The following is a 24,715-nucleotide window of genomic DNA, read 5'->3' as shown; positions in this document are numbered from 1 at the left end:
ACTAAGGAGAGAACAACAGACTAAGGAGGGAACAACAGACTAAGGAGAGAACAACACACTAAGGAGGGAACAACACACACTAAGGAGGGAACAACACACACTAAGGAGAAAAGAACACACACTAAGGAGAGAACAACAGACTAAGGAGGGAACAACACACTAAGGAGGGGACAGCACACTATGGCGGGAACAACACACCAAGGAGGGGACAACACACACTAAGGAGGGAACACCACACTAAGGAGGGAACAACACACTAAGGAGGGAACAACACACTAAGGAGGGAACAACACACACTAAGGAGAGAACAACAGACTAAGGAGGGAACACACACACTAAGGAGGAAACAACACACACCAAGGAGGGAACAACACACTAAGGAGACAACAACACACTAAGGAGAGAACAAAACACTAGGGAGGGAACAAAAAACGCTAAGGAGGAACAACACACTAAGGAGGAACAACACACTAAGGAGGTAACAACACACTAAGGAGGGAACAACACACACTAAGGAGAGAACAACAGACTAAGGAGGGAACAACACACACTAAGGAGGAACAACACACTAAGGAGGGAACAACACACGCTAAGGAGGGAACACACACTAGGGAGAGAACAACACACACTAAGGAGAGAACAACACAAGGGAGGGGACAACAGACTAAGGATGGAACAACACACACTAAGGAGGAACAACACACACTAAGGAGAAAAGAACACACACTAAGGAGAGAACAACAGACTAAGGAGGGAACAACACACTAAGGAGGGAACAACAGACTAAGGAGGGAACAACACACTCAGGAGGGAACAACACCCTAAGGAGGGAACAACACACTAAGGAGGGAACAACACACTAAGGAGAGAACAACAGACTAAGGAGGGAACAACACACACTAAGGAGGAACAACACACACTAAGGAGAAAAGAACACACACTAAGGAGAGAACAACAGACTAAGGAGGGAACAACAGACTAAGGAGAGAACAACACACTAAGGAGGGAACAACACACACTAAGGAGGGAACAACACACACTAAGGAGAAAAGAACACACACTAAGGAGAGAACAACAGACTAAGGAGGGAACAACACACTAAGGAGGGAACAACACACTAAGGAGGGAACAACACACTAAGGAGGGAACAACACACTAAGGAGGGGACAACTATGGCGGGAACAACACACCAAGGAGGGGACAACACACACTAAGGAGAGAACAACAGACTAAGGAGGGAACAACAGACTAAGGAGAGAACAACACACTAAGGAGGGAACAACACACACTAAGGAGGGAACAACACACTAAGGAGAGAACAACACACTAAGGAGAGAACAACAGACTAAGGAGAGAACAACACACTAAGGAGGGAACAACACACACCAAGGAGGGAACAACACACTAAGGAGACAACAACACACTAAGGAGAGAACAAAACACTAAGGAGGGAACAACACACTAAGGAGGGAACAACACACACTAAGGAGAGAACAACAGACTAAGGAGGGAACAACACACACTAAGGAGGGAACAACACACTAAGGAGGGAACAACACACTAAGGAGGGAACAACACACGCTAAGGAGGGAACACACACTAGGGAGAGAACAACACACACTAAGGAGAGAACAACACACTAGGGAGGGGACAACAGACTAAGGAGGGAACAACACACACTAAGGAGGGAACAACACACACTAAGGAGAAAAGAACACACACTAAGGAGAGAACAACAGACTAAGGAGGGAACAACACACTAAGGAGGGAACAACAGACTAAGGAGGGAACAACACACTAAGGAGGGAACAACACACGCTAAGGAGGGAACACACACTAGGAGAGAACAACACACACTAAGGAGGGAACAACACTAGGGAGGGGACAACAGAAGGAGGGAACAACACACTAAGGAGGGAACAAACACACTAAGGAGAAAAGAACACACACTAAGGAGAGAACAACAGACTAAGGAGGGAACAACACACTAAGGAGGGAACAACAGACTAAGGAGGGAACAACACACTAAGGAGGGAACAACACACTAAGGAGGGAACAACACACTAAGGAGGGAACAACACACACTAAGGAGAGAACAACAGACTAAGGAGGGAACAACACACACTAAGGAGGGAACAACACACACTAAGGAGAAAAGAACACACACTAAGGAGAGAACAACAGACTAAGGAGGGAACAACACACTAAGGAGGGAACAACAGACTAAGGAGGGAACAAACACTAAGGAGGAAAAACACACTAAGGAGGGAACAACACACTAAGGAGAGAACAACAGACTAAGGAGGAACAACACACACTAAGGAGGGAACAACACACACTAAGGAGAAAAGAACACACACTAAGGAGAGAACAACAGACTAAGGAGGGAACAACAGACTAAGGAGAGAACAACACACTAAGGAGGGAACACACACACTAAGGAGGGAACAAACACACTAAGGAGAAAAGAACACACACAAAGGAGAGAACAACAGACTAAGGAGGGAACACCACACTAAGGAGGGAACAACACACTAAGGAGGGAACAACACACTAAGGAGGGGACAGCACACTATGGCGGGAACAACACACCAAGGAGGGGACAACACACACTAAGGAGGGAACACCACACTAAGGAGGGAACAACACACTAAGGAGGGAACAACACACTAAGGAGGGAACAACACACACTAAGGAGAGAACAACAGACTAAGGAGGGAACAACACACACTAAGGAGGAAACAACACACACCAAGGAGGGAACAACACACTAAGGAGACAACAACACACTAAGGAGAGAACAAAACACTAGGGAGGGAACAAAAAACGCTAAGGAGGGAACAACACACTAAGGAGGGAACAACACACACTAAGGAGAGAACAACAGACTAAGGAGGGAACAACACACACTAAGGAGGGAACAACACACTAAGGAGGGAACAACACACTAAGGAGGGAACAACACACTAGGAGGAGGAACACACACTAGGGAGGAACAACACACACTAAGAGAACAACACACTAGGGAGGGGACAGCACACTATGGAGGGAACAACACACGCTAAGGAGGGAACACTCACTAGGGAGGGAACAACACACGCTAAGGAGGGAACAACACACTAAGGAGGGGACAGCACACTATGGCGGGAACAACACACCAAGGAGGGGACAACACACACTAAGGAGGGAACAACACACACTAAGGAGGGAACAGCACACACTAAGGAGAGAACAACACACTAAGGAGGGAACAACACAGACTAAGGAGAGAACAACACACACTAAGGAGAGAACAACAGACTAAGGAGGGAACAACACACACTAAGGAGGAAACAACACACACCAAGGAGGGAACAACACACTAAGGAGACAACAACACACTAAGGAGAGAACAAAACACTAGGGAGGGAACAAAAAACGCTAAGGAGGGAACAACACACTAAGGAGGGGACAGCACACTATGGAGGGAACAACACACTAAGGAGAGAACAAAACACTAGGGAGGGAACAAAAAACGCTAAGGAGGGAACAACACACTAAGGAGGGGACAGCACACTATGGAGGGAACAACACACTAAGGAGAGAAGAACACACACTAAGGAGGGAACAACAGACTAAGGAGGGAACAACACACTAAGGAGGGAACAACACATGCTAAGGAGGGAACACACACTAGGGAGAGAACAACACACACTAAGGAGAGAACAACACACTAGGGAGGGAACAACACACACTAAGGAGAGAACAACACACTAAGGAGAGAACAACACACACTAAGGAGAGAACAACACACTAGGGAGGGAACAACACACACTAAGGAGAGAACAACACACTAAGGAGAGAACAACACACACTAAAGAGAGAACAAAACACACTAAGGAGAGAACAACACATCACTGTGGGGTAACATAAGCCACTAACCTAGGGGATTTCTCCAGTCACCACTAACCTGGGGGATTTCTCCATTCACCACTACACTGGGCGATTTCTCCAGTCACCACTAACCTGGGGGATTTCTCCAGTCACCACTAACCTGGGGGATTTCTCCAGTCACCACTAACCTGGGGGATTTCTCCAGTCACCACTAACCTGGGGGATTTCTCCAGTCACCACTAACCTGGGGGATTTCTCCATTCACCTCTACCCTGGGGGATTTCTCCAGTCACCACTAACCTGGGGGATTTGTCCAGTCACCACTAACCTGGGGGATTTCTCAGTCACCACTAACCTGGGGGATTTCTCCAGTCACCACTAACCTGGGGGATTTCTCCAGTCACCACTAACCTGGGGGATTTCTCAGTCCACTAACCTGGGGGATTTCTCCAGTCACCACTAACCTGGGGATTTTTCTCCAGTCACCACTAACCTGGGGGATTTCTCCAGTCACCACTAACCTGGGGATTTCTCCAGTCACCACTAACCTGGGGGATTTCTCCAGTCACTACTAACCTGGGGGATTTCTCCAGTCACCACTAACCTAGGGGATTTCTCCAGTCACCACTATCACCACTAACCTGGGGGATTTCTCCAGTCACCACTAACCTGGGGGATTTCTCCAGTCACCACTAACCTGGGGGATTTCTCCAGTCACCACTAACCTGGGGGATTTCTCCAGTCACCACTAACCTGGGGGATTTCTCCAGTCACCACTAACCTGGGGGATTTCTCCAGTCACCACTATCACCACTAACCAGTCACCACTAACCTGGGGGATTTCTCCAGTCACCACTAACCTGGGGGATTTCTCCAGTCACCACTAACCTGGGGGATTTCTCCAGTCACCACTAACCTGGGGATTTCTCCAGTCACCACTAACCTGGGGGGGGATTTCTCCAGTCACCACTAACCTGGGGATTTCTCCAGTCACCACTAACCTGGGGGATTTCTCCAGTCACCACTAACCTGGGGGATTTCTCCAGTCACCACTAACCTGGGGGATTTCTCCAGTCACCACTAACCTGGGGGATTTCTCCAGTCACCACTAACCTGGGGGATTTCTCCAGTCATCACCACTAACCTGGGGATTTCTCCAGGGGGATTTCTCCAGTCACCACTAACCTCTCCAGGGGGATTTCTCCAGTCACCACTAACCTGGGGATTTCTCCAGTCACCACTAACCTGGGGATTTCTCCAGTCACCACTAACCTGGGGGATTTCTCCAGTCACCACTAACCTCCAGTCACCACAGATTTCTCCAGTCACCACTAACCTGGGGGATTTCTCCAGTCACCACTAACCTGGGGATTTCTCCAGTCACCACTAACCTGGGGGATTTCTCCAGTCACCACTAACCTGGGGGATTTCTCCAGGGGGATTTCTCCAGTCACCACTAACCTGGGGGATTTCTCCAGTCACCACTAACCTGGGGGATTTCTCCAGTCACCTGGGGGATTTCTCCAGTCACCACTAACCTGGGGGATTTCTCCAGTCACCACTAACCTGGGGATTTCTCCAGTCACCACTAACCTGGGGGATTTCTCCAGTCACCACTGGGGGATTTCTCACTAACCTGGGATTTTCACCACTAACCTGGGGATTTCTCCAGTCACCACTAACCTGGGGGATTTCTCCAGTCACCACTCACCACTAACCTGGGGGATTTCTCCAGTCACCACTAACCTGGGGGATTTCTCCAGTCACCACTAACCTGGGGGATTTCTCCAGTCACCACTAACCTGGGGGATTTCTCCAGTCACCACTAACCTGGGGGATTTCTCCAGTCACCACTAACCTGGGGATTTCTCCAGTCACCACTAACCTGGGGGATTTCTCCAGTCACCACTAACCTGGGGGATTTCTCCAGTCACCACTCCAGTCACCACTAACCTGGGGGATTTCTCCAGTCACCACTAACCTGGGGGATTTCAGTCCAGTCACCACTAACCTGGGGGATTTCTCCAGTCACCACTAACCTGGGGGATTTCTCCAGTCACCACTAACCTGGGGATTTCTCCAGTCACCACTAACCTGGGGGATTTCTCCAGTCACCACTAACCTGGGGGATTTCTCACACCTGGGGATTTCTCACCACTAACCTGGGGGATTTCTCCAGTCACCACTAACCTGGGGATTTCTCCAGTCACCACTAACCTGGGGGATTTCTCCAGTCACCACTAACCTGGGGGATTTCTCCAGTCACCACTATCACCACTAACCTGGGGATTTCTCCAGTCACCACTAACCTGGGGGATTTCTCCAGTCACCACTAACCTGGGGATTTCTCCAGTCACCACTAACCTGGGGATTTCTCCAGTCACCACTAACCTGGGGATTTCTCCAGTCACCACTAACCTGGGGATTTCTCCAGTCACCACTAACCTGGGGGATTTCTCCAGTCACCACTATCACCACTAACCTGGGGGATTTCTCCAGTCACCACTAACCTGGGGGATTTCTCCAGTCACCACTAACCTGGGGGATTTCTCCAGTCACCACTAACCTGGGGGATTTCTCCAGTCACCACTAACCTGGGGGATTTCTCCAGTCACCACTAACCTGGGGGATTTCTCCAGTCACCACTAACCTGGGGGATTTCTCCAGTCACCACTAACCTGGGGGATTTCTCCAGTCACCACTATCACCACTAACCTGGGGATTTATCCAGTCACCACTAACCTGGGGGATTTCTCCAGTCACCACTAACCTGGGGATTTCTCCAGTCACCACTAACCTGGGGGATTTCTCCAGTCTAACCATTTCTCCACCACTAACCTGGGGGATTTCTCCAGTCACCACTAACCTGGGGGATTTCTCCAGTCACCACTAACCTGGGGATTTCTCCAGTCACCACTAACCTGGGGATTTCTCCAGTCACCACTAACCTGGGGGATTTCTCCAGTCACCACTATCACCACTAACCTGGGGGATTCCTCCAGTCACCACTAACCTGGGGGATTTCTCCAGTCACCACTAACCTGGGGGATTTCTCCAGTCACCACTCACCACTAACCTGGGGATTTCTCCAGTCACCACTAACCTGGGGATTTCTCCAGTCACCACTAACCTGGGGATTTCTCCAGTCACCACTAACCTAACCTGGGGGATTTCTCCAGCACTAACCTGGGGGATTTCTCCAGTCACCACTAACCTGGGGGATTTCTCCAGTCACCACTAACCTATTTCTCCAGTCACCACTAACCTGGGGGATTTCTCCAGTCACCACTAACCTGGGGGATTTCTCCAGTCACCACTAACCTGGGGGGGGGATTTCTCCAGTCACCACTAACCTCCAGGGGGATTTCTCCAGTCACCACTAACCTGGGGGATTTCTCCAGTCACCACTAACCTGGGGGATTTCTCCAGTCACCACTAACCTGGGGGATTTCTCCAGTCACCACTAACCTGGGGGATTTCTCCAGTCACCACTAACCTGGGGGATTTCTCCAGTCACCACTATCACCACTAACCTGGGGGATTTCTCCAGTCACCACTAACCTGGGGGATTTCTCCATTTCTCCAGTCACCACTAACCTGGGGGATTTCTCCAGTCACCACTAACCTGGGGATTTCTCCAGTCACCACTAACCTGGGGGATTTCTCCAGTCACCACTAACCTGGGGATTTCTCCAGTCACCACTAACCTGGGGGATTTCTCCAGTCACCACTATCACCACTAACCTGGGGGATTTATCCAGTCACCACTAACCTGGGGGATTTCTCCATTCACCACTAACCTGGGGATTTCTCCAGTCACCACTAACCTGGGGGAATTCTCCAGTCACCACTAACCTGGGGGATTTCTCCAGTCACCACTAACCTGGGGATTTCTCCATTCACCACTAACCTGGGGGATTTCTCCAGTCACCACTAACCTGGGGATTTCTCCAGTCACCACTAACCTGGGGGATTTCTCCAGTCACCACTATCACCACTAACCTGGGGGATTCCTCCAGTCACCACTAACCTGGGGGATTTCTCCAGTCACCACTAACCTGGGGGATTTCTCCAGTCACCACTAACCTGGGGAATTTCTCCAGTCAACACTAACCTGGGGGATTTCTCCAGTCACCACTAACCTGGGGATTCCTCCAGTCACCACTAACCTGGGGATTTCTCAGTCACCACTAACCTGGGGGATTTCTCCAGTCACCACTAACCTGGGGGATTTCTCCAGTCACCACTAACCTATTTCTCCAGTCACCACTATCCCCACTAACCTGGGAGATTTCCATAGTCACCACTAACCTGGGGGATTTCTCCAGTCACCACTAACCTGGGGGATTCCTCCAGTCACCACTAACCTGGGGAATTTCTCCAGTCACCACTAACCTGGGGATTTCTCCAGGGGATTTCTCCAGTCACCACTAACCTGGGGATTTCTCCAGTCACCACTAACCTGGGGGATTTCTCCAGTCACCACTAACCTGGGGGATTTCTCCAGTCACCACTAACCTGGGGGATTTCTCCAGTCACCACTAACCTGGGGGATTTCTCCAGTCACCACAATCACCACTAACCTGGGAGATTTCCACAGTCACCACTAACCTGGGAGATTTTGCAGTCACCACTATCACCACTAACCTGGGGGATTTCTCAGTCACCACTAACCTGGGGGATTTCTCCAGTCACCACTAACCTGGGGGATTTCTCCAGTCACCACTACACTGGGGGAATTCTTCAATGTGATTGTTCTCACTTCAATACCTGCAATTTAGATCCAGGCCTGATTGTATTTTCCCAACAACAAAGTGCAGGCAGGCAGGGCCATGTAGTTAAACAGTGGTTTATCTGGCAGACAGGGAGATGGAGGGTGAGTGTCTGTGTGTGTCTGTGTGTGTGTGTGTGTGTGTGTGTGTGTGTGTGTGTGTGTGTGTGTGTGTGTCTGTATGTCTGTATGTCTGTATGTCTGTGTGTGTGTGTGTGTGTGTGTGTGTGTGTGTGTGTGTGTGTGTGTGTGTGTGTGTGTGTGTGTGTGTGTGTGTGTGTGTGTGTGTGTGTGTGTGTGTGTGTGTGTGTGTGTGTGTCAGGTAGACTGAGGGTTCAGGGCTCCAGTTGGCTGTGAGATAGAACTGAAATGGCCCTCCAAAAGCCTTTGTTTCCTCATACACATTCAAAAGCAACTGATGAGGTAGTTAAGTGTGTGTGTGTGTGTGTGTGTGTGTGTGTGCGTGTGTGCGCGTGTGTGTGTGTGCATAAGTGTGTGTGTGTGTGTGTGTGTGCATATGTATATGTGTGTGTATGTGTGTGTGTGTGTGTCTATAAGTGTGTGTATGTATGTGAATAATTGTGTGTATGTGTGTCCATAAGTGTGTGTGTGTGTGTGTGTGCATAAGTGTGTGCGTGTGTCCTCAAGTGTGTGTGTGTGTGTGTGTGTGTGTGTGTGTGTATGTGTGTGTGCATAAGTGTGTGTGTGTGCGTGCGTGTGTGCGTGCATGTCTGTGTGTGTGTGTGTGTGTGCATTGTCGTGTGTGTGCGTGCGTTGGCGTGTGTGTGCGTGTGTGTGCGTGCATGTCTGTGTGTGTGTGTGTGTGTGTGTGCGTGTGTGCGTGCGTTGGCATGTGTGCGCGTGCATGTCTGTGTGTGTGTGTGTGTGTGTGCGTGTGTGCATGTCTCTGTGTGTGTGTGTGTGTGCGTGCGTGTGTGTGTGCATGTCTGTGTGTGTGTGCCTGTGTTGGCGTGCGTGCGCGTGTCTGTGCATAACTTTTCTGTGTGTTTGACTGGATGAATTAGATCCATGTCACATTTTACCAAAGCTTGACTATAGATGTCTTTCACAGGAACAGTTGTGATAGCATCTGATTGCCATAATTCACATCCTAGCCAACAGATATGCATCTTGTGAGGGATGACTGTAATATGCCTAGCAGTTAGAACGTTTGGCTAGTAACCTAAAGGTCTCCGGTTCAAATCCCTGAGATGACAAAGGTGTAAAATGTGTGGATGTCCCTTTAAGCAAAGGCACTTAACTCTACGTGCTGCTGTAAGTCTGGATAAGAGTGTCTGATACATTACTTAAACGTAAAGCTACAGTTGAAGTTGGAAGTTTACCTTAGCCAAATATATTTAAACTCAGTTTTTCACAATTCCTGACATTTAATCCTAGAGAAAATTCCCTGTCTTAGGTCAGTTAGGATCACCACTTTATTTTAAGAATGTGAAATGTCAGAATAATAGTAGAGAGAATGATTTATTTCAGCTTTAATTTCTTTCATCATATTCTGAAGTTTACATACACTCAATTAGTATTTGGTAGCATTGCCTTTAAATTGTTTAACTTGGGTCAAATGTTTCGGGTAGCCTTCCACAAGCTTCCCACAATAATTTAGGTGAATTTTGGCCCATTCCTCCTGACAGAGCTGGTGTAACTGAGTCAGGTTTGTAGGCCTCCACGCTTTTTCAGTTCTACCCACAAATTTTCTATAGGTTTGAGGTCAGGGCTTTGTGATGGCCACTCCAATACCTTGACTTTGACGTCCTTTAGCCATTTTGCCACAACTTTGGAAGAATGCTTGGGGTCATTGTTCATTTGGAAGACCCATTTGCAACCAAGCTTTAACTTCATGACTGATGTCTTGAGATGTTGCTTCAATATGTCCACATCATTTTCCTGCCTCACGATGCCATCTAAAACATGATGCCCCAAAACATGATGCTTCCAACCCCGTGCTTCATGGTTGGGATGGTGTTCTTCAGCTTGCAAGCATCCCCCATTTTCCTCCAAACATAACGATGGTCATTATGGCCAAACAGTTCTATTTTTGTTTCATCCGACCAGAGGACATTTCTCCTAAAAGTACGATCTTTGTCCCCATGTGCAGTTACAAACCGTATTCTGGCTTTTTTATGGCAGTTTTGGAGCAGTGGCTTCTTCCTTGCTGAGCGGCCTTTCAGGTTATGTCGGTATAGGACTCGTTTTACTGTGGATATAGCTACTTTTGTACCCGTTACCTCCAGCATCTTCACAAGGTCCTTTGCTGTTGTTCTGGGATTGATTTGCACTTTTTGCACCAAAGTACGGTCATCTCTAGGAGACAGAACTTCCTGAGCGGTATGACGGCTTTGTGGTCCTATGGTGTTTATACTTGCGTACTATTGTTTGTACAGATAAACGTGGTACCTTCAGGTGTTTGGAAATTGCTCCCAAGGATGAACCAGACTTTTGATCTTCCCATGATGACAAGCAAAGAGGCACTTGAAGGTAGGCCTTGAAATACATCCACAGGTACACCTCCAATTGACTCAAATGATGTCAATCAGCCTATCAGAAGCTTCTAAAGCCATGACATCATTTTCTGGAATTCTCCCAGCTGTTTAAAGGCACAGTCAACTTAGTGTATGTAAACGTCTGACCCACTGGAATTGTGATAGTGAATTATAAGTGAAATAATCTGTCTGTTAACAATTGTTGGAAAAATAACTCTTGTCATGCACATAGTAGATGTCCTAACCGACTTGCCAAAACTAAAGTTTGTTAACAAGAAAATTGTGGAGTGGTTGAAAAACAAGTTTTAATGACTCCAACCTAAGTGTATGTAAACTTCCCGACATCCCGACTATCTTGTAATGTGAAGATCCACAACAAGTAGTATGACTCACTGTGAATGGCATTGGGAATACAATGTCTCCTGGCAGTGAATAAACATACATTTCCCTGTATGCCATAGTGAATGGGATGGTGATTGAAATGGTGTGGCACTGGAGCACCAAAACAATTGAAGGAACTAATATAAAACAGAAAACTTGGCGGTTGGTTGAAAACAACATCTTTGTTATACAATGCTGCCTGATGAACAACCCCACTACCACTTGTATAAATAAACAACACAGTGGCCTGTTGTCTGCGTCTTACAGCATCTGCCGGCTAGGTGCTAATGGGGTTAAACAGTTCAACTAAGCTCATGAGTAATTTTTCAGATAAATTCTTCAATGATTAAAGCCCCAAAACAACGATTAAAGCCTAAAAACAATGATTAAAGACTAAAAACACTGATTAAAGGCAAAAAAAAAACAATGATTAAAGCCTAAAAACTATGATTAAAGCCTAAACGGATGTTTGAGTCCCAGGTTGCCTTCTTAAAATCTCTTAACATCTTGGTGGACACGGGTGTTGAATCAGGCAGATCTAGCAGGTAGCCTAGTGGTCAGAGTGTAGAGGCGGCAGGGTAGCCTAGTGGTTAGAGTGTAGAGGTGGCAGGTAACCTAGTGGTTAGAGCGTAGAGGTGGCAGATAGACTGTGTCCCAAATGGCTCCCTATGAGGAGACTGAGCCTGTGTCCCAAATGGCTCCCTATGAGGAGACTGAGCCTGTGTCCCAAACGGCTCCCTATTTCCTACATAGTCCACTCCTTTTGACCGGGACCCATTAGGGAATAGGTTGCCATTTGCAAATACACAGGGTGGAACTAACTTGTGCATTCTGAGATCATATGCTTTAGGACGGGAACAGATCGCGTCTGACGCTTAACCTCGCACCATTCCATCTCTGATAGGGAGGAACACGCCGACATTGATTACAACTTGAACTATCAAAGGAGATCGTCACATGGACACATTGTCTACCTAGTCAACCGGTATGTGAATTTGGATGAGCACCGTCTTCCCTTCTCGCTCAGTAGCTTGGAATAGCTATTGATTCTTGCACATGCTCAGTGAGAGCCTCCCGCTGGCGGTACCTGCAGTAATGGTAACAGTAATGGTAACAGCTAGGGGTTGTTACCATGGAGAATGGTAACAGCTAGGGGTTGTTACCATGGAGAATGGTAGCAGCTAGGGTTTGTTACCATGGAGAATGGTAGCAGCTAGGGTTTGTTACCATGGAGAATGATAACAGCTAGGGGTTGTTACCATGGAGAATGGTGACAGCTAGGGTTTGTTACCATGGAGAATGGTAACAGCTAGGGGTTGTTACCATGGAGAATGGTAGCAGCTAGGGTTTGTTACCATGGAGAATGGTAGCAGCTTTGTTACCATGGAGAATAGGGGTAGAGAATGATAACAGCTAGGGGTTGTTACCATGGAGAATGGTAACAGCTAGGGTTTGTTACCATGGAGAATGGTAACAGCTAGGGGTTGTTACCATGGAGAATGGTAGCAGCTAGGGGTTGTTACCATGGAGAATGGTAACAGCTAGGGTTTGTTACCATAGAGAATGGTAGCAGCTAGGGGTTGTTACCATGGAGAATGGTAGCAGCTAGGGGTTGTTACCATAGAGAATGGTAGCAGCTAGGGTTTGTTACCATAGAGAATGGTAGCAGCTAGGGTTGTTACCATGGAGAATGGTAGCAGCTAGGGGTTGTTACCATGGAGAATGGTAGCAGCTAGGGTTTGTTACCATGCAGAATGGTAACAGCTAGGGGTTGTTACCATGGAGAATGGTAGCAGCTAGGGTTTGTTACCATGGAGAATGGTAACAGCTAGGGGTTGTTACCATGGAGAATGGTAGCAGCTAGGGTTTGTTACCATGGAGAATGGTAACAGCTAGGGGTTGTTACCATGGAGAATGGTAACAGCTAGGGTTTGTTACCATAGAGAATGGTAGCAGCTAGGGGTTGTTACCATGGAGAATGGTAGCAGCTAGGGGTTGTTACCATAGAGAATGGTAGCAGCTAGAGTTTGTTACCATAGAGAATGGTAGCAGCTAGGGTTGTTACCATGGAGAATGGTAGCAGCTAGGGGTTGTTACCATGGAGAATGGTAGCAGCTAGGGTTTGTTACCATGCAGAATGGTAACAGCTAGGGGTTGTTACCATGGAGAATGGTAGCAGCTAGGGGGTTTGGAGAATGGTAACAGCTAGGGTTTGGAGAATGGTAGCAGCTAGGGGTTGTTACCATGGAGAATGGTAACAGCTAGGGTTTGTTACCATAGAGAATGGTAGCAGCTAGGGGTTGTTACCATGGAGAATGGTAGCAGCTAGGGGTTGTTACCATGGAGAATGGTAGCAGCTAGGGTTTGTTACCATGGAGAATGGTAACAGCTAGGGGTTGTTACCATAGATAATGGTAGCAGCTAGGGTTTGTTACCATAGAGAGCTGTTTAAATTAAGTATTCTATTTCCCAATTCTATCGTTATCACTGATCACCATGGAAACGGTCCAGCGGGCAAAACGTCTTACATGTCCACCCACTCTATGGAGAACCCAGAAGTACTTCATCTCCCTCTGTGATGTTGTGTCTCTGGCGGTAAAGGTCACAGACCTCAGGAGAGAGATATGTCTGTCTGTCTGTCTGTCTGCCTGCCTGCCTGCCTGCCTGCCTGCCTGCCTGCCTGTCTGCCTGTCTGCCTGTCTGCCTGTCTGTCTGTCTCAAATGTTATTTTAGTTAAAGTCTGAATGCATTATTTGGTGTTTTACGTTGTACACCAAGGATTTTTGCAGAATTCCTTTGTTCCGAATATTGGGGAAGATGCCAGAGCTGAGGAGAATGTTAAAAAGTTTAAGTATAGCCAATTGGAATTTTGTAGTCTGTATATTTTATCTTTTCATTTAGGATACCATCAACACCACAGGCCTTTTTGGGTTGGAGGGTTTGCATTTTGTCCTGTTGTTCATTCAATGTAATTGGTGAATCCAGTGTGTTCTGGTCGTGTTTTATTAGTATTTGATCATGTGTATTTTTTTGCTGTTTGTTCTTTGTTACAGAGCCTAAAAGATTAGAGAAGCAGTTTATCCATATATCTCCATTTTGGATAGATAACTCTTCGTGTTGTTGTTTCTTTAGTGTGTTCCAAATCCAATAGTGTGTTCCAAATCCAATAGTGTGTTCCAATTCCAATAGTGTGTTCCAATTCCAATATTGTGTTCCAATTCCAATAGTGTGTTCCAATTCCAATAGTGTGTTCCAATTCCAATAGTGTGTTCCAATTCCAATAATGTGTTCCAATTCCAATAGTGTGCTCCAAATCCAATAGTGTGTTCCAATTCCAAATGTGTGTTCCAATTCCAATAGTGTGTTCCAATTCCAATATTGTGTTCCAATTCCAATAGTGTGTTCCTGCAAACCATTACAGACTATAAAGGGAAGCACAGCCGAGAGCTGCCCAGTGACACGAGCCTACCGGACGAGCTAAACTACTTCTATGCTCACGTCGAGGCAAATAACACTGAAACATGCATGAGAGCACCAGCTGTACTGGAAGACTGTGTGATCACGCTCTCTGCAGTCAATGTGAGTAAGACCTTTAGCCAGGGCAACATTCACAAGGCCGCAGGGCCAGACGAATTACCAGGACGTGTACTGCGAGCACGAGCTGACCAACTAGCAAGTGTCTTCACTGACATTTTTAACCTCTCCCTGTCCGAGTCTGTAATACCAACATGTTTCAAGCAGACTACCATAGTGCCTGTGCCTGTGAACACTAAGGTAACCTGCCTAAATGACTACTGACCCATAGCACTCACGTCTGTAGCCATGAAATGCTTTGAAAGGCTGGTCATGGCTCACATCAACACCATCATCCCAGAAACCCTAGACCCACTTAAAAAAAATGTACGCATGCTCACGTGAGAGTTAGCTCTGTTCCATTGCATTTCTACAGACAAAGGAATCCTCCGGTTGGAACATTATTGAAGATTTATGATAAAAACATCCTAAAGATTTATTCTATACTTCGTTTGACATGTTTCTACGAACTGTAATATGACTTTTAGTCTGAACTTTCGCCTGGACTTGCCAGCGCGTCGTGATTTTGGATTGTGTACTAAACGCGCAAACAAAAAGGAGGTATTTGGACATAAATTATGGACTTGATCGAACAAATCAAACATTTATTGTGGAACTGGGATTCCTGGGAGTGCATTCTGATGAAGATCATCAAAGGTAAGTGAATATTTATAATGCTATTTCTGACTTCTGTTGACTCCACAACATGGTGGATATCTGTATGGCTTGTTTTGTTGTCTGAGCACTGCACTCAGATTATTGGCTGGTGTGCTTTTTTGGTAAAGCTTTTTTGAAATCTGACACAGCGGTTGCATTAAGGAGAAGTGAATCTAAAATGCCATGCATAACACTTGTATCTTTTATCAATGTTATTTCTGTAAATTGATGTGGCTCTCTGCAAAATCACCAGATGTTTTGGAAGCAAAACATTACTGAACGTAACGTGCCAATGTGATTTTTGGATATAAATATGAACTTTATCGAACAAACCATACATGTATTGTGTAACATGAAGTAATTTGAGTGTCATCTGATGAAGATCATCAAAGGTTAATGATTAATTTTATCTCTATTTCAGCTTTTTGTGACCCTCTCTTTGGCTGGAAAAATGGCTGTGTATGTCTGTGACTAGGTGCAGACCTAACATAATCGTTTGGTGTGCTTTCGTCGTAAAGCCTTTTTGAAATCGGACACTGTGGTGGGATTAACAACAAGATTACCTTTAAAATGGTGTAAAATACTTCTATGTATGAGGAATTTTAATTATGAGAGTTCTGTTGATTTGAATTTGGCACCCTGCACTTTCACTGGCTGTTGTCATATCAATCCCGTTAGCGGGATCTAAGCCATACAGCTTGGAAAATTCCCAAAAATGATGTCATGGCTTTAGAAGCTTCTGAAAGGCTAATTGACCAAATGTGAGTCAATTAGAGGTGCACCTGTGGGTGTGTTTCTACCTTCAAACCCAGTGCCTCTTTGCTTGACATCATGTGACAATCAAAATATATCAGCCAAGACCTCAGATTTTTTTTTAGACCTCCACAAGTCTGGTTCATCCTTGGGAGCAATTTCCAAACGCCTGAAGGTACCACGTTCATCTGTACAAACAATAGTACGCAAGTATAAACAACATGGGACCACGCAGTCGTCATACCGCTCAGGAAGGAGACGCGTTCTGTCTCCTAGAGATGAACGTACTTTGGTGCGAAAAGTGCAAATCAATCCCAGAACAACAGCAAAGAACCTTGTGAAGATGCTGGAGGAAACCGGTACAAAAGTATCTATATCCACAGTAAAACGAGTCCTATATCGACATAACCTGAAAGGCCGCTCAGCAAGGAAGAAGCCACTGCTCCAAAACTGCCATAAAAAAGCCAGAATACGGTTTGTAACTGCACATGGGGACAAAGATCGTACTTTTAGGAGAAATGTCCTCTGGTCGGATGAAACAAAAATAGAACTGTTTGGCCATAATGACCATCAATGTGTTTGGAGGAAAAAGGGGGATGCTTGCAAGCCGAAGAACTCCATCTCAACCATGAAGCACGGGGGGGGGGAAGCATCATGTTGTGGGGGTGCTTTGCTGCAGGAGGGACTGGTGCTCTTCACAAAATAGATGGCATCATGCGGAATTTAAAATGATGTGGATATATTGAAGCAACATCTCAAGACATCAGTCAGGAAGTTAAAGCTTGGTCGCAAATGGGTCTTCCAAATGGACAATGACCCCAAGCATACTTCCAAAGTTGTGGACAAATGGCTAAAGGACAACAAAGTCAAGGTATTGGAGTGGCCATCGCAAAGCCCTGACTTCAATCCTGTAGAAAATGTGTGGGCAGAACTGAAAAGGCGTGTGCGAGCAAGGATGCCTACAAACCTGACTCAGTTACACCAGCTCTGTCAGGAGGAATGGGCCAAAATTCATCCAACTTATTGTGGGAAGCTTGTGGAAGGCTACCCGAAACATTTGACCCAAGTTAAACAATTTAAAGGCAATGCTACCAAATACTATATGAGTGTATGTAAACCTCTGACCCACTGGGAATATGATGAAAGAAATAAAAGCTGAAATAAATAATTCTCTCTACTATTATTCTGACATTTCACATTTTTTAAATAAAGTGGTGATCCTAACTGACCTAAGACGGGGAACATTTACTAGGATTAAATGTCAGCTATTGTGAAAAACTGAGTTTAAATGTATTTGGCTAAGGTGTATGTAAACTTCCGACTTCAACTGTACACACTACCTCTACTAACCAGTGCCCCCGCACACTGACTCTGTATCGGCACCCCACTATATACAGTGGGGAGAACAAGTATTTGATACACTGCCAATTTTGCAGGGTATTCCTACTTTCAAATATGTAGAGGTCTGTAATTTTTATCATAGGTACACTTCAACTGTGAAAGATGGAATCTAAAACAAAAATCCAGAAAATCACATTGTATCATTTTTAAGTAATTCATTTGCATTTTATTGCACAACATAAGTATTTGATCACCTACCAACCAGTAAGAATTCCAGCTCTAACAGACCTGTTCTCCACTCATTACCTGTATTAACTGCACCTGTTTGAACTTGTTACCTGTATAAAAGACACCTGTCAACAGACTCACTCAAACAGACTCCAACCTCTCCACAATGGCCAAGACCAGAGAGCTGTGTAATGACATCAGGGATAAAATTGTAGACCTGCACAAGGCTGGGATGGGCTACAGGACAATAGGCAAGAAGCTTGGTGAGAATGCAACAACTGTTGGCGCAATTATTAGAAAATGGAAGAAGTTCAAGATGATGGTAAATCACCCTCGGTCTGGAGCTCCATGCAAGATCTCACCTCATGGGGCATCAATGATCATGAGGAAGGTGAGGGATCAGCCCAGAACTACACGGTAGGACCTGGTCAATGACCTGAAGAGAGCTGGGACCACAGTCTCAAAGAAAACCATTAGTTACACACTACGCCGTCATGGATTAAAATCCTGCAGTGCACGCAAGGTCCCCCTGCTCAAGCCAGCGCATGTCCAGGCCTGTCTGAAGTTTGCCAATGACCATCTGGATGATCCAGAGGAGGAATGGAAGAAGGTCATGTGGTCTGATGAGACAAAAATAGAGCTTTTTGGTCTAAACTCCACCCGCCGTGTTTGGAGGAAGAAGAAGGATGAGTACAACCCCAAGAACACCATTCCAACCGTGAAGCATGGAGGTGGAAACATCATTCTTTGGGGATGCTTTTCTGCAAATGGGACAGGACGACTGCAGCGTATTGAGGGGAGGATGGATGGGGCCATGTATTGCCATGTATTGCCCAGTGACAGCCCCGAAACCTGAAGGATCTGTAGAAGGTCTGTATGGAGGAGTGGGCCAAAATCCCTGCTGCAGTGTGTGCAAACCTGGTCAAGAACTACAGGAAATGTATGATCTCTGTAATTGCAAACAAAGGTTTCTGTACCAAATATTAAGTTCTGCTGATGTATCAAATAATAATGTCATGCAATAAAATGCAAATTAATTATTTAAAAACCATACAATGTGATTTTCTGGATTTTTGTTTTAGATTCCGTCTCTCACAGTTGAAGTGTACCTATGATCAAAATTACAGACCTCTACATCCTTTATAAGTAGGAAAACCTGCAAAATCTGCAGTGTATCGAATACTTGTTCTCCCCACTGTATATTGTTATTTTTACAGCTGCTCTTTAATTACTTGTTACTTTTATCTCTTATCCATAGTTTCTTAAAACTGCACTGTTGGTTAGAGGCTTGTAAGTCAGCATTTCACTGTAAGGTCTACTACACCTGTTGTATTCGGCACATGTGACTAATTTGATTTGATTTGATCTCCAGAGAGAACAGACCTGATCTTGACAGTAAAGTGTAGAAAAACAAAGACGCAAAGACCTTTACAAGATCAAGAAGATGAAGAAGTTGAAGTTGAAGCTGTTGTTGGACTACACCAATTTAAAGGTCCAATGCAGCTGTTTATATCTCAATATCAAATCATTATCTGGGTAACAATTAAGTAGCTTACAGTGATTGTTTTCAATTCAAATGAATATTTTTTTTAAATAAAAAATTTGCTTCTTAGCGAAGAGCAATTTCTCATGCAAGAATTTAGCTAGGAATGACTGGGAGTGGTCTGAGTGGGGAGGAGAAAACAGAAAACTAACTGTTATTGGCAGAGAGGTTTGGAACTCTCTTTCTTATTGGTCTATTAACTCATTTACTGCCTGGTGATGTCACCAAAACAGGCTGAAATTTCCAGGTAATCTTTTCAAACAGCCTTTACACTAAAAGGGCATTATCATAATTTTCACAGCATTTTTCCAACTTTATAATGTGGAAATATACAGTGGGGCAAAAAGGTATTTAGTCAGCCACCAATTGTGCAAGTTCTCCCACTTAAAAAGATGAGAGAGGCCTGTAATTTTCATCATAGGTACACTTCAACTATGACAGACAAAATGAGAAAAAAATGAATTTATTTGCAAATTATGGTGGAAAATTTGTATTTGGTCACCTACAAATAAGCAAGATTTCTGGCTCTCACAGACCTGTAACTTCTTCTTTAAGAGGCTCCTCTGTCCTCCACTCGTTACCTGTATTAATGGCACCTGTTTGAACTTGTTATCAGTATAAAAGACACCTGTCCACAACCTCAAACAGTCACAATCCAAACTTCACTATGGCCAAGACCAAAGAGCTGTCAAAGGACACCAGAAACAAAATTGTAGACCTGCACCAGGCTGGGAAGACTGAATCCGCACTAGGTAAGCAGCTTGGTTTGAAGAAATCAACTGTGGGAGCAATTATTAGGAAATGGAAGACATGCAAGACCACTGATAATCTCCCTCGATCTGGGGCTCCATGCAAGATCTCACCCCGTGGTGTCAAAATGATCACAAGAACGGTGAGCAAAAATCCCAGAACCACATGGGGGGACCTAGTGAATGACCTGCAGAGAGCTGGGACCAAAGTAACAAAGCCTACCATCAGTCGTGTCCCCCTGCTTAAGCCAGTACATGTCCAGGCCCATCTGAAGTTTGCTAGAGAGCATTTGGATGATCCAGAAGAAGATTGGGAGAATGTCATATGGTCAGATGAAACCAAAATATAACTTTTTGGTAAAAACTCAACTCGTCGTGTTTGGAGGACAAAGAATGTTGAGTTGCATCCAAAGAACACCATACCTACTGTGAAGCATGGGGGTGGAAACATCATGCTTTGGGGCTGTTTTTCTCTAAAGGGACCAGGACGACTGATCCGTGTAAAGGAAAGAATGAATGGGGCCATGTATCATGAGATTTTGAGTGATAACCTCCTTCCATCAGCAAGGGCATTGAAGATGAAAGGTGGCTGGGTCTTTCAGCATGACAATGATCCCAAACACACCGCCCGGGCAACGAAGGAGTGGCTTCGTAAGAAGCATTTCAAGGTCCTGGAGTAGCCTAGTCAGTCTCCAGATCTCAACCCCATAGGAAATCTTTGGAGGGAGTTGAAAGTCCGTGTTGCCCAGCAACAGCCCCAAAACATCACCACTCTAGAGGAGGTCTGCATGGAGGAATGGGCCAAAATACCAGCAACAGTGTGTGAAAACCTTGTGAAGACTTACAGAAAACGTTTGACCTCCGTCATTGCCAACAAAAGGGTATATAGTATATAACAAAGTATTGAGATAAACTTTTGTTATTGACCAAATACTTATTTCCCACCATAATTTGCAAATAAATTCATTAAAAATCCTACAATGTGATTTTCTGGATTTTTTTCTCTCATTTTGTCTGTCATAGTTGAAGTGTACCTATGATGAAAATTACAGGCCTCTCTCATCTTTTTAAGTGGGAGAACTTGCACAATTGGTGGCTGACTAAATACTTTTTTGCCCTCACTGTATGTAAAACACAAGACAGTCATGTTCTTACACTGGGCTTTTAATAAAGGTCAAATGAGGATAAACCACAGTGATTAAATTACAGGATACCCAGGCAAGATCAGGGATATTCATCATGCTGGAGGTCAGTCATACACGGTGCCATACACTCAAATAAGGTCAAACAAGGCCTACATGAGCTGTAGTACAGTGGTTTATTAAGTTATAAGAGGATCAGCTTCTACATCACACAATACATAAGGGAGGTTGTTAGACAGTCCATAAGGGAGGTTGTTAGACAGTCCATAGAGGGCTGGGCGGTTTCTGGGTTCTTGATTTGAAAATGGACAATATTGTGAAATGCTTTAATAACAAACCCTCAGATGGTGTCCATCTGAGAGCAAAACCAAGACGATGTACTCACTGGACAGAGGATTCATCCAAAATGATATTATATTAATACCCAGTGTCCCAATACCACCTCACTGTCAAGTACTTTAGGAGTTGATCTCAGAACCCAGAACCAAATCGTGTGTGCGCTTGCTCGCTAGTTTGATTTACCTCTGTGGGCAGAATATTTATGTCAAGATAGGTTGAGAAGGAGTTATTGTACCTGGCAACACTCGTAGGTCTGCGTCACTGCCAGTGCGGGCGCTGCCAGGGTTGTCTGCCAGGCAGCGGTAGGTGGCAGAGTCTGGTGGTTGAACCTTGCTAACCTGGAGCGATCCGGAGGGCAGTACCACCACTCTGCTCTCTGGGGTTAAGGTGAGTGGCAGGTCCTCTCTGTTCTTCTGCCAGCGTACCACGGGCATGGGATCACCAGTCACCTCACAGCGCAGCAGGGCCGTGTCACCCAGGTAGGAGGACACTGACTCTGTAGGGACCACGAGCTTCAACGGACCTGAAGGGAGAGAGGATACAAAGGATTAGATACTGACTCTGTATGGACCCACTACTGTAGCTTCAGGGGACCCAAGGACAGAGAGAGAGAGAGAGAGAGAGAGAGAGAGAGAGGGGCTGTTAGGAGCAATCACTGATATGAAAAAAGTACAGGGGAGAGGAGAGGAGAGGAGAGGAGAGGAGGAGAGAGAGGAGAGAGGAGAGGAGAGGAGAGGAGAGGAGAGGAGAGGAGAGGAGAGGAGAGGAGAGGAGAGGAGAGGAGAGGAGAGGAGAGGAGAGGAGAGGAGAGGAGAGGAGAAAGTTAAGAGTAGAGAAGAGAGAGGAGAAAAGAGAGAGATAGGAGTGGAGAGAGAGATAGGAGTGGAGAGAGGGTACTGTATAGTGTAGATGACAGATGAGTTACAACCAACCACTGATCACATTATTATTTTCCATTCCTCTCCTTCTCTCTCCTCAGTGCAGGAAAATGATATGAGGAACAAAATGTGGGAAATAAATTAGCCCAATCATTCCTCATCTTTCCACCATGTTGTCAGAAAAACATAATTTGAATCCAATTAGTCCAATCAGTCCTCATCTTACTAGGATGTTCACTGTGTGGCAAAATGGCTAATATTTAAATGCACTCCATTCCATTCCATCCCGACAGACTGTCAAGTAGAGAATCCTGCTTCTGCCCAGAAGCTTTGGGAACTTCAGATGTCAGGAAGACAGGTCCAGAAATGTCAGATCCTCCTCTCTGTATCACAGGAGGACGACAGCTCTGGGTGATGGAGGTTAGAGGTTAGTTTTAAAAAATGAAGGAATATGTCCCAAATGGAACCCTATTCCCTATATAGTGCACTACTTTAGACCAGAGCCCTATAGAACCCTATTCCCTATATAGTGCACTACTTTAGACCAGAGCCCTATAGAACCCTATTCAGTGCACTACTTTAGACCAGAGCCCTATGGAACCCTATTCCCTATGTAGTGCACTACTTTAGACCAGAGCCCAATAGAACACTATTCCCTATATAGTGCACTACTTTAGACCAGAGCCCAATAGAACCCTATTCCCTATATATAATTAGACTGAGCTATCTTGTTACAGGAGCATATCAACAATTAGACTGAGCTATCTTGTTACGGGAGTATAGTAACAATTAGACTGAACTATCTTGTTACAGGAGTATAGTAACAATTAGACTGAGCTATCTTGTTACAGGAGTATAGAAAACAATTAGACTGAGCTATCTTGTTACAGGAGTATAGAAAACAATTAGACTGAGCTATCTTGTTACAGGAGCAAAATAACAATTAGACTGAGCTATCTTGTTACAGGAGTATAGAAAACAATTAGACTGAGCTATCTTGTTACAGGAGTATAGAAAACAATTAGACTGAGCTATCTTGTTACAGGAGTATAGAAAACAATTAGACTGAGCTATCTTGTTACAGGAGCAAAATAACAATTAGACTGAACTATCTTGTTACAGGAGTATAGTAACAATTAGACTGAACTATCTTGTTACAGGAGCATAGCAACAATTGGACGGAAACAAAAGAGAAACGTGCACACTGCTCGCGCTAGTATAAGTTTTTGCTTTACATGTTGCGTTTATATTTTTTGTTCAGTGATCGCAAAACTAGGTGGAGATATGGGGTCAGAGCATGACAATGTGGTATTTCACACCGAGGCTTGGTGGTTATCGAGGGGGAGTGTTGGGGTCAGAGCATGACAATGTGGCTTGGTGGTTATCGAGGGGGAGTGTTGGGGTCAGAACATGACACCGAGGCTTGGTGGTTATCGAGAGGGAGTGTTGGGGTCAGAGCATGACAATGTGGCTTGGTGGTTATCGAGGGGGAGTGTTGGGGTCAGAGCATGACACCGAGGCTTGGTGGTTATCGAGAGGGAGTGTTGGGGTCAGAGCATGACAATGTGGCTTGGTGGTTATCGAGGGGGAGTGTTGGGGTCAGAACATGACACCGAGGCTTGGTGGTTATCGAGGGGGAGTGTTGGGGTCAGAACATGACACCGAGGCTTGGTGGTTATCGAGGGGGAGTGTTGGGGTCAGAGCATGACACCGAGGCTTGGTGGTTATCGAGGGGGAGTGTTGGGGTCAGAGCATGACACCGAGGCTTGGTGGTTATCGAGGGGGAGTGTTGGGGTCAGAGCATGACACCGAGGCTTGGTGGTTATCGAGGGGGAGTGTTGGGGTCAGAGCATGACACAGAGTCTTGGTGGTTATCGAGGGGGAGTGTTGGGGTCAGAGCATGACACAGAGGCTTGGTGGTTATCGAGGGGGAGTGTTGGGGTCAGAGCATGACACCGAGGCTTGGTGGTTATCGAGAGGGAGTGTTGG

At 45.6% G+C, this 24,715-nt stretch overlaps 1 protein-coding gene across 1 annotated transcript in view; it reads right to left on the bottom strand.

Annotated features, from left to right (window-relative positions):
• Positions 1-24,715, bottom strand: part of dcc (DCC netrin 1 receptor) — a 634,145-nt gene that overhangs the window by 369,916 nt on the left and 239,514 nt on the right. The window contains exon 3 of the mRNA XM_042326405.1: positions 22,084-22,371. Within this exon, the coding sequence (XP_042182339.1) occupies positions 22,084-22,371 (288 nt within the window). The remainder of the gene's footprint in view (positions 1-22,083; positions 22,372-24,715) is intronic.

The sequence above is a fragment of the Oncorhynchus tshawytscha genome, linkage group LG09 (genome assembly GCF_018296145.1).
Source record: "Oncorhynchus tshawytscha isolate Ot180627B linkage group LG09, Otsh_v2.0, whole genome shotgun sequence".
Classification (NCBI taxonomy): domain Eukaryota; kingdom Metazoa; phylum Chordata; class Actinopteri; order Salmoniformes; family Salmonidae; genus Oncorhynchus; species Oncorhynchus tshawytscha.
Note: the sequence above shows the minus strand (reverse complement) of the source record. Positions and strands in the feature narration are given on the sequence as shown.